At 35.5% G+C, this 11,259-nt stretch overlaps 1 protein-coding gene across 1 annotated transcript; it reads right to left on the bottom strand.

Moving 5' to 3' along the window:
* Positions 1 to 654: 654 nt before the first annotated feature.
* Positions 655 to 10,209, bottom strand: LOC145609750 (glutamine--tRNA ligase-like). Its single transcript, XM_081665218.1, has 24 exons — positions 10,090 to 10,209; positions 9,385 to 9,540; positions 9,237 to 9,287; positions 8,880 to 8,951; positions 8,571 to 8,670; positions 8,370 to 8,465; positions 8,017 to 8,078; positions 7,805 to 7,906; positions 7,633 to 7,722; positions 6,833 to 6,985; positions 6,696 to 6,751; positions 6,244 to 6,334; positions 6,054 to 6,140; positions 5,620 to 5,817; positions 5,393 to 5,491; positions 2,908 to 3,039; positions 2,674 to 2,810; positions 2,286 to 2,385; positions 2,112 to 2,207; positions 1,832 to 1,932; positions 1,644 to 1,749; positions 1,458 to 1,547; positions 1,240 to 1,369; positions 655 to 1,031 (listed from the first exon to the last, which is right to left on the bottom strand). The coding sequence occupies exons 2-24, from the start codon at positions 9,517 to 9,519 to the stop codon at positions 937 to 939; spliced, it is 2,379 nt and encodes a 792-aa protein (XP_081521344.1). The 5' UTR covers positions 9,520 to 9,540; positions 10,090 to 10,209; the 3' UTR covers positions 655 to 936.
* Between the last annotated feature and the right edge of the window lie 1,050 nt (positions 10,210 to 11,259).

Below are 11,259 nucleotides of genomic sequence, written 5' to 3'. Positions count from 1 at the left end.
AGTGAGACCTAGTAAAAATGGAAGCTTAAAACTATTTATACTTATAATTATATTTTGTTGTTTTGGTTATCTAATTGAAGAGTGAAGCTGAAGATTGAAGTGGGAAATAACGAGGAAATTTCCTTGGTGGACTTTCATAACATAACAGTATGAAAAACTCCAAGCTAGAATGTGTCAGAATCATTGAGCATTTTGGATTTCTGGGTTTCAGCTGTTGCTGTCGTCCTGGTGGCTCGATGACTGATTATCCATTTCATGCCAGCTCCGAAATGGTTGAATTGACCGGAGATAGAGTACTTTCCGTATCTCCCTATCAGATGATTCGCGTTGTTTGGATCCGCTTCAACGTGTCCACTATCAGCTTAGTCGCATTGTTTGGTTCCGGTTCAATTCAGGAAACGTTAGGTGATGAGTCATTTGATTTGAATATTGTTCGTGAAAACATTTGATGGTCATATTGTATTATGGTGTATTCAAATCAATTTAGTTTAGGCCGGGTTACTTGTGTTAAAGTCATGTATTCAAATGAAACATTGAATTACAAAGAGTCTATTTTGACAGCATATATTGATGAAGTTTGAAAATTAGGTCTTAGAACTATAATGGCAAACGAAACATCAACACTTCTAATACAAATAGAGAGAAGAATGAGGCACAATAATTTGATCTTGCAAGAAAATTGTCACAGGTTGATTTTTCATGTATTATTCTCACAAGTTCCAAAATTTTGATGATGAAAGTCTGAACATAATTTAATCAAAAATTCTGATGCATGTTTGCAGATCGAATATCTCTTGTAACACAAATAGTGAAATCTAATACTGTTAGACAACATTTTGCTTTACTCACATAGCATTATCTACAGACTACAGGTCTCAGTCTCCTCCGATACCAACGTAAAGAAACACTCTCTTGACCAGGCCAGTCACCTGTTGTCTACTTCCCACCCTTGGCATAGCTGTCTCTTAATGTGACTGTGCGATTAAATACCAGTTTCTCCGGAGTAGAGTCCTTGTCTACAGCAAAGTAACCTAAACCGAAAATGGCAAAAGAAAACTATCAGATACTGCAAGAAAAGTATTGCTTTGGAGGAGTCGACTACTTTTTGCAACGAGAGTTTTTTGACAGATAACTATTAATGAGATCATGAACAAAAAAATAATACTTTTACAACGTAATCATTATTATAAGTACAATGTTTGAGCTAGAATTGGGCAATTGGGAAGTCAATTAACATACCTAAACGTTCAAACTGAAATCTGTCACTGAGTACAGCATTCCGGAGTGGAGGAACTGCATACGCCTCGGGTATGACAACTTTTGAGTTGGGGTTTAAATCACCAAGCCAATCATCAAGCTCAGCAGGATTCTGAACATCAAAAATTAGAAAAGGATTAATTAATTGATTATTACTGGATATTTATTGTAAAGGAAAAAAAAGTTCCAACTCTAACTACCTCAGAAGAGAAAAGTCTGTCAAACAGCCTGACTTCTACTTTAAGTGGATCAACACCCGGAGAAGGCTCAGCAACCCAATGGAGGACACCCTAGGAAAAAAAAAAGTAAATTAATCCCCAATTGTTAGAACGGAAATACCCATACATGTAAGATGTAACTATGTAAGTATTAAAAAGAAAGCAAACCTTTGGTTTCATTTTCTTCTCAGGGTCATACTCCGCACGAATTTCAACAACCGTCTCATTGTCATCACCGACTATTACATCCGTGCACTTAATGGGAAACCCATATCTGCATATTGTGCATAGAATTTGACTAATTAGTTTTTAGTTCCAAGGGAATAAAACTTTAGGATCTTTTTTACAAATCTTACCTCAGCAAGACAGACTTCCCCGGAGCAAGGCCATAATAATCTTTCGAGTCCTTCATCCGAAAATCAGACTTTTCAATATACACAACATTTGAAAATGGCACCTGAGATAAAGTCACCCACACTATTAATCAGGAGTCTCCCAACAATATGACAGAAGTGTTGAAGGACACAGAGCAACAATTGAAGCAACAGCTAAAAGAGGCTGGATTTTGCTTGCGTTTATTTAAACATTCTTTTGCATAAAATCCAGGAGGGATACAGAAGTAAAATTAGTGCTAACCTTGTACAAGGCTGAGGCGTCGTCGGATTGAGCATCTGGCCACCTCTTAGCATCAAGGTCAATAACTTTACCAGCTTCTAGATTGGTGATAACGACCTAAAATTAGGAGAGCATATAAGATACACAAGACGGATACTTGGGCTTAGGGAAATGATTAAAGGAAATATTCCAGACCTTCAAAGGATACAGGACCACCATCGCACGAGCCGCAGTTTTATTTAGCTCTTCTCTGACATGATATTCAAAGCGATCTAAACGAATCAAACTACTATCACTGCAGCAAAAGAAAACGGGAGTCAAATAACACACACAGTCAATATCTACCTTCTATCTAATTATCTCTCCCATTGTAAAGAGAAGTCCCCAAATGACAGTACACTTCCATTGTCAATTCCAAGAACTATACTTCCCTCACAGCTATTTAGAAAAAGTAATCAATAATATGAGAGACCAATAATGCCAAAGTATTAGTATGCAATAACAAAATTTTCTATCAGTGGGAAATTTAGCATAATGACCTAGGGGAAAACAAATGCATGCAAAGAAACAGCAAAAGTTTCACCTTCTAGTGATTCCTATACCCCTAACAAAGGCATTTATTGCTGTTGGCGACACCCCCCTTCGGCGCAAACCAGAAAGTGTCATCAATCGAGGATCATCCCACCCATCAACATACTTCTCAGTAACAAGACAATTAAGCTGTAGAACACATTGATATCAAATTAAGTCATGTTGCTGAACCCAGAGATTTTTTACATATTGAAGTTATTAGGAATTACTAAATTGAGAATATTACTTTTCTCTTTGACATCACAGTGTTCGTCACATTCAACCGCGAGTACTCCCATACATAAGGCATATACAGGCCAAGTGCATGCAATAACCAGTAATATGAAGCCCGGCGTGTCTCAAATTCCAGTGTGCAGAGCTGCATCAATAATTGAAGAAAGTAGAAACAATATGATTCAGATAATAAAATTAGAGACAGATAAGGATCAATATTATGTTCTGGTATGAATTAAATGAAGAGGGTAAATTCCATATTGCATTAAAACTACATACTTTAAGCTGTCAAAGCAATCCTGTCAAATGATCAAAGAATTACTATTCCGTAACATGTGATGAAAACGCTGGGTTTTCAGAAGTATTGAACAGGACAGTTCCCTTAGAACTTAAATTTACATGTTGTCAATTACGACTAGATATTTCCACTTTAAAATTGTCTGCCTGCACTGTTAATCTGCTCTTCATGAGAAGACAATGCCCACAAACCTGGGATTATGGTTTTTTTATCCATGAACCCATGAGCATCTTTAGAAGCCCTAATTGAAAGAAACCATCAGTTGCAAAGATTTCTCCACTGATTGGAATATTTTTTGTCTTCATGAAAATGAAGTTTTAAACTTCAAACGCATCATGAATTCATAATTTTTGAACAATTTCTTTATAAGTCTCCACGGGCAACTATTATTGCTCTGGGTTGGATATTTCATCAAATGATGATTAAATTATGGAGTTAGTTAACATTTTCCTGTCTAACAAAGAAGTCTTTGATCAGATTCAAGGCATACTTGACAAGCCACGCTCACTCAAACAAAAACATTCATGCCTTAAGATCTTGATTGAACCTAATAGCCCTTACATGGGTGATTAGCTTTAACTTAAAAAAGTGCATTCACCAGAAAATCTATTCTTATATTTCAGTATTCCAACAAATTTGGCTATGTAAATGAGTGACATTAAGAAAGGACACCACTCCTTTTGCCTTTTTGTGATATTTGGGAGAACAGAGGGAAGAAGCTACAGCAGCAACTCACGAACTTCATATTGGGGCAACAAGAGCAAGCATTATGTTCTTTTTCCACTATTAGCTTTTCAATCCCCTTTAGTCCAAGAAGCTGCATACTCTTAAGTGGTATGATGGGGAATGTCATGGAGGGCAGGGGTGTGGGGAAGATATTGGCCTTCCCATCCCCATCCCCCTCCCCCTCCCTGCAATGGGTCCAAAATCCATCCCATCCTCACCCCAGCGGGTACAAATCCAAAATCATACCTACCCACCTAATCCCCACGACTCAACTAATCCTCACCTCCAAAATAAGACAATACTACATACTATAAAATTACAAACAAAGTTAACGTTACACAATTGTTTTTCCTTATTGCACTATAAGTCTATTACGAAATATTGTATTTACCACTATATTTTACTTAATATTTTTTTACAAATATTAGATAGTACATACTTCTATTCTTCTAAAGTATATTGATGCGGGCATGGTGCAGGTACAAAGTGGGGCGAGTGGAGCAATGCTAGATGGGGCTGGTACAACCTAAAATCCACCCCCACCCCATCACCCATGGCAGATATAATTTTTATCCCCATCCCCGACCCACCACCCGCCAAATCTGGACCGGGTGGGGATGGGACCCCATAGACATCCCTAGGTATAATGTGCTTCTTCGTCGCTAACCTCATGGCCCATAGGTCAACGAACTACTCAACAGCACCAAAGAACCCTACTTCTTTCCGTCAAGCAGGCAAACTACCTTAAAGGCAGTTTCAGGAGTTCCTACAATGGTCATTTTTTAGGCTAACATTGGTATCAGGATACATAAGGACAGCTAAAATCAAGCTTTTTGCATCTCTGTCCTCTCAACAGACTTCGATAGATTGATGCTAGCACGGAATGAATGAGAATTAAAGGTAGTTAGGATTAGAAGAGTTTGCCTTGGACTCTATAAGACTATATCAGCTAGCAATAACCTCTGACTGACTGGTGACAATGTTGGACCAGTTGGCATTGGCCTTTGAAAGTTAAATTGCATTAAAAGCCTAAAAACAGTAGAAGAAACTCTAATAAAAAACACGGCCTCTCAAGAGAAAGAATAATGAATCGATGATAGCTGGTAGGGACGTAGGGTAAAGAGGGACACATAATGGTCCATGACCATCATAATTGTTAGCATGAGCAAACTATCTTTGACTTTATCGAAGCAAAATATTCTCTAGCAAATTCTAAATTACAAATTACAGAAATACAATTCCAACAAATAATTCCAACAAATACTACTATACGATCCACTAGTCAAGCAAATGTATTGACAATAAACAACTCAACAAGCTAGTCCAGAAAGGGGGATGAACCACAAGTTCTTAAGTAGATAACACTTCGTCGGTATACTAAAAGTAAATAGCCAGAGAGAGAGAGAGAGAGAGAGAGAGAGAGAGAGAGAGAGAGAGAGAAAGAGAGCATATAAGTATTTAAAAAAATACCTACCGAATGAGTTACATTCTCAAGAGAATCTACAACGCAGTGTGCAAAATCGTAGCTAGGGTAAATACACCACTTATCTCCTGCTTTAGGATGAGGAGTAAACTGCACAAACCCCATAAGAAAAAAATTAACGAATCAAACACAGAAGGTAGGTTGGGGGAATATTATTTAACACAAAAAATCAAGTAACAATTAGTCAGGTATATGTACAAAAACTACATAGCACTTGCCTTGATACGATATGCAATAAGATCATACATATTACAATTGTCATTTTGCATATCTTGCTTCATTCTTAGTGTTGCTTTTCCTTCCTCAATCATTCCCCTTCTCATTTCCTCAAAAAGTTTTAATGATTCTTCTACTGGTCTATCTCTCCAAGGACTATTTAAATTTTTTTCTCTGTACTCCTTTACTTCATCAGCAGTCTGCAATCCAAACACTTCGTAAGGAAATAACTTTGTCATGTTGTTACCAAAAGTAACTAATAGATACTACCTCTGTTCTTGCTATTTGAACACAAATTAATGCAATAGGTGATTGAGTTTGATATGGTGAGTGAGTGTAAGAATAAAAAAAAAGTGAACAAGTATGCATACAGAAAATACCAATAAGTATTCATGAAGAAAATACTAACGCAAAGACAGAGGATATAATTGCAAACCTGATGGTCAACGTAAGCATGACCTCTTCTTATAAGTTCAACAGCTAGTTCATAGAGATCTTGAAAATAGTCACTGGTATAAGTTTTCTGCAAAGGTTAAGTAGGCAGTAAGATTCCTAGTCTTGTTGGTTTGCTCTGTAAAGAAATCAACTTATTCAACTGTATCGTCTGTATGGTCAGAATACTTTACCTTGAATGGCTCCCATCCCATCCACTTGACTATCTCTTCAATATGATCAATATACTCTTTCTTTTCAGCCTCAGGATTTGTATCGTCATACCTAAAGTACACCTTAGGTGTATCAGAACTCACAATACAAAGTCCAATAATCCCAAAGATCAAGCTTTTCTCTGGACCCACAAACGGTTATACAAAGTGCTCAAACTTTCCTAGTACACTATACAGCACAAAAGAGTTATCATGTCCATAAACCTCAAATAATGAAAAGAATGATACATAAGACAAACAGCACGCATTGACAAACATGCAGCTATGAAGTAGACCATAAACATTGCCAGCCAAAGAAGTTAATGAAATCCATATAAAGTTAGAAAAGGGATACATTTAAAATTACTGCAGCATAGCAGATTATGAACCAAACACATATTATCACAAAAGTGTCAAGTGAAAAAGTTTTCCACCTCAAATAGCAGTGTCCACCTCTATCCTTTGCCAATCCAAAATCAACAAACATTGCCTATAACAATAAGAGATTAAAAATTATTCTTTATTTAACAAAAGTTTCAGGATTAATTGACAGCATCAAGTTGCAAGCTACCTTGGCATGACCAATGTGAAGGTACCCGTTCGGCTCAGGTGGAAAGCGGGTAAGAACTTTTCCCCCGGTTACTTTTAAGTGTTTGGCAAGAATTTCCTTGGTATTGCAAGCTCTTAAAACAGAACCATCGCTATAAAATACTTCAGTGTGCACCTGAAAACATAAATATTACCTTATCAATTCCTTGCAGATACAGCAAGCAATTTAAGGCTTGAGATCAAAGATCTTGAAAGATAAGCAGACCAACAGAAAGAAGGCCAGGAATGAGAGAGACAAGGTCACTGCTTTAAAATAGTACAATGTCACACAAAGGAAAAGAAAATCCTTGGCATATTCTCCAAAATAAGCTATGATTTCATCTCTTTTTACTTCACTTCAGCACAGTCATTTGCTAGAGAGAAAAGTCCATGCATTTGACTAAACTGACCCAATCAATAAATAAATTTTATTTTTTTAATTTAAAAAAAAATTTTAAAAAAAAAATTGTGAATGTTTAACATTTGCTGTTATTATTAATAAATAATAACTAATGAATCACTAATGAAAATAGTTGAGATTCAGCATTATAGATACACTCTAGACTTAAAATGCTATCAGGTAGAGATTCTTATGCATGAGAAACTTGAATAGGTGGTGAGAAATGGTATGCACATAAGCCCCTTCAAATACTACACATTGAAACATAATAAGTAGGGAAGAATACGTATCATCACTTGCGCATAAATGAAAACACAAAATTACTTAAATGTATAACAATAACATTTTAAAAGAGCAACGGATATAAAATACTCCAAAAACACCTTAAGATTTTCTTCTGGTGATGGAAAGATAGAAAATGGGTTAAGTTCTTCTTCAGATGGCGGAGCTGCAGCAGCAACAACAGCTTTTTCCTATGCAAGACAGAAGAGCAGGGTAAGACAGCACGGTAAAATTAGAAAAGAAAAAAAGACCTATATCTCTCAGAAAACCAACCTCAGCCTTTGCAGGCTTTTCCTTCTTCTTTTTTACTGGCTTTTCATCATCTGCTGCAGTCCTTTCACCAAGTAACTCACGAAGCTTTGTATCTACCACTTGCTGCAACATATGAAACCATGATTGTTTTTTTAAATAAATGCATACATATAATTCACTTGTTTAAGTGAGCTTATAAATACGTCAATCTTCCATGTTAAGTTCAAAAATACCTTAACAATCTTTGGATCAGCCCATGGCTGTCTCTCTCTGACACGTCTAAACAAGTCACCAACTGAAAAAACAAAAGAATGAAGTATTAGTAGCTACTGGCTAACCTAACATGACATGACTTTGTCAAAGAAGATTGTTTGACAAAATGGTTTTTTCAGAAACTTATACTCAAAACTAGCTATGACATGTTGACAACAGAAGCTAAGAGCCTAAAAAAATGCAAGAAGCATTAATGAAATAATGATTCATTATCCCTATCAATTCCTAACACAGCAATTCTTTATACTTACACATTAGATATTGAGCAAATGAGTATATTAACCATAAAATCATTACAAAATGAGATACTAACCATTTGTTTTATATCGTTGCTCCAAAATTGTTGTTTTAAGCTCTTCAAAGATTTCACCAACAGTATGCTCTATCTCTTCATTAGAAACCTCAATACCTTATCAATATATGGAGATAATATCAAACACACATACATACCTATTATAATTTTAAATCCATCTATTTAAAAATTTAAGTCAACCAATCAAGATGAGCTATTTACCAACTCCGCAATTTTTCTCAAAGTCACTTAAGCTGAATTCTGCAGGACCCACACTCATGAAAAATGAGAAAGCAGCTTCTAATTGAGCAGGCGTCTTAACCTACAAGAATTCAACTGCAAAAATATATCATTTGGGAAAGAGAAGGCTTTACAAGAACATAACAGTAATAAAATTAACTTTATTTACAAACATCACCGCTAAATAATAAACTGACAATATTATCTAATAAATAAAGATATTCGTGTAGCCATCATCCCAATACTATTAGTTAAACACAAGCAATAAAATTTAAGATATCCATAGCTAACCTTTGAAGAAACAACATACTCGCAGAGGGTTGGCCGATGCACAAGGGCATTGGCAGGAAACTTCGTAGCAACCTGTCATTTAAATGCATGAAGAAAGGGAGAGATGATTGATATCATTGTATCTCAAGCAGGGGACAGATGACTCTATATATAGTAAGCAAGCCAAGGGAAATTTTGACAGGAACTTTTCCACAAAAATACATAAGTAAGCTCCAAAACATTTTCAATCAACGTTAAACAAAGCAAATTTCTTCAATTCAACATACATGGGGACAACAACGAAAGACCAATCTCCAGGCAGGGTATATTCAATAACTTGAACTATATGTCATCCTCCTTTAAAGTTAGGTGACTCACCGTGTACAGGAGATTTCCAGTAGTCCGGTCGCAACCATCTGTAACACCAGCCTGATATCCCAGAGAGACAGTAAGAAAAAGAAAAAAAAAAAAAAAAAGACATATTGACATATGCAACGGAAACAAGTGTACAAGAAATAGTTACTACCTCATGAATCACGGCCAACAGATTACTGGTAACCTTGTTGTTGGCAATCGTATTATGAGCCACTTTCTCATCCAATCCTATTTTAAGGAATAGCTCCACTGCATTATCGGAGTTCTCCCCCGTTTTTGTTGGCATCTTGATGAAACTTGGTAAGCACTAAGCCAAGACAATGAGCAGAAGTAAGGTATACAAAAATTTTGGCAGCTTGAATCCAGTCTTATGCTATTTTTCGCATACATTCAACGAGTTTAAGAATTAATTTGCACCCCCAATTTCCCAAAACTCAAATCCTAGGACCTGAATTACTCCATTGGCATTTGGGACGTTTGGCAACACTCTAAATCTATAATATCTACCACATTGCAATTAAAGCATACTATGGTATTAGGAAAAATCCCATCTTCCAAAAATATACAGAAACATACCCCAAAAAAAAAAAAACATTTCTAATCTAACAAAGTATTCATGAATTCAGCAATATTCTAACATGCAAATTGAGGGAAATTCATGAAATGTCTAATCAATTTCGGGTCTATAAAAACATATCACTTAATGCATAAACTAACTTTTGAGTAACAATATAAGCCTTCTTTGTTGTTTTTCTCTGAAATTGAAGAATAACGGCAATCAAGCAATAGTATAGAAGTAATAAATGGAGGGGCAAGCACTGAAACTAGAGAAAGTGGAAGAATATAGATGAAATACCTGGGTTCAAGCTGTTGAATGGAAGAGAATGGCTGTGTTTGTCTGTTTCAAGGGTTTCGCAATGAAGAAGATTGTCAGTTAACTGGTTTAACGCAAATTAGATAGTGCAACCGGTCAAAATGACTACCAATAGTCCAATACTCCGATACCTCGAGTAGAGGTGTCGATTCGGGTATTAGGGTCGGATTCAGCCATTCAGGTGTTTGGGTAAGATTTGATAAAATTGGGTCGAGTTTATTTTAAATTTGTGTAAGGCTATGTATTCTTCACCTTAATCTAGATGAACTGAAATTATTTTTACTGAAATTGAAATTATTTTTGCTGAACTTAATTTAATTTTATTGAACTAAAATTATTTTTACTAATTTTCTATAATAATTCTTCTTTAAGAAAACTGAATTTTACTGAACTGAACTTATTTTCACGAAATGAAATTATTTTTACTAAACTGAAGTAATTTTACTGAACTGAACTTATTTTTACTGAAATTATTTTTACTTAATATTATTTTTTTAAGGTAAAGAGAATAGGGCCTAACACTCAATAATAATGTCCATACAAGTTTTCTGATCGGGTCGGTAATTGACATCTATAACTCTGAGCTCCGAGTATATACTCCAAACTCCGAAATATTTGTTTCATATCTAGTTGATACATTTTCATTTAGTTGTATTTATTAATAATGTAAGTATTTAATTATGTATTAGTAACAGTATAAAATTCGATATATGAAACTAACAAATTCTCACACGACCATATTCTTCTTATCACTAAATCATAAACAAAGGCCTCTTTTGGTTGACGTAAGAATTAAATTTTCGTAGAAAATTGCATTTCATGTAAAGCTATTTACCCAGTGAAAAATTTTCCTAAACTTGTTTGGTTTGCAATGTGGAAATAAACATCCTGTTAATTTTTATTGACTGAGAGGGGTTTGGTAATTAACTTCTCATGTGTTTGTGGCATGAATTTTAGTTTTCCACTTAACCGAGTAACCCCACAAGTAACTCAGCAAGTAACCCCTGATCAAGTAATCCCCGACAGAACCCCTCAAATAACCCCCGACTGAGTAACCCCGACCACATGCAATGATCATAGTATTGGGTACTTGAAATTAGGAGAAATTTATAATATGGGTTGGAGTACTTGAAATTAGGGGTTACTTATAAT

The sequence above is a fragment of the Chenopodium album genome, chromosome 23 (genome assembly GCF_948465745.1).
Source record: "Chenopodium album chromosome 23, dcCheAlbu1.1, whole genome shotgun sequence".
In the NCBI taxonomy this organism is placed as follows: domain Eukaryota; kingdom Viridiplantae; phylum Streptophyta; class Magnoliopsida; order Caryophyllales; family Amaranthaceae; genus Chenopodium; species Chenopodium album.
The sequence above is the reverse complement of the archived record's forward strand: the minus strand, read 5'-3'. Positions and strand labels throughout refer to the sequence as shown.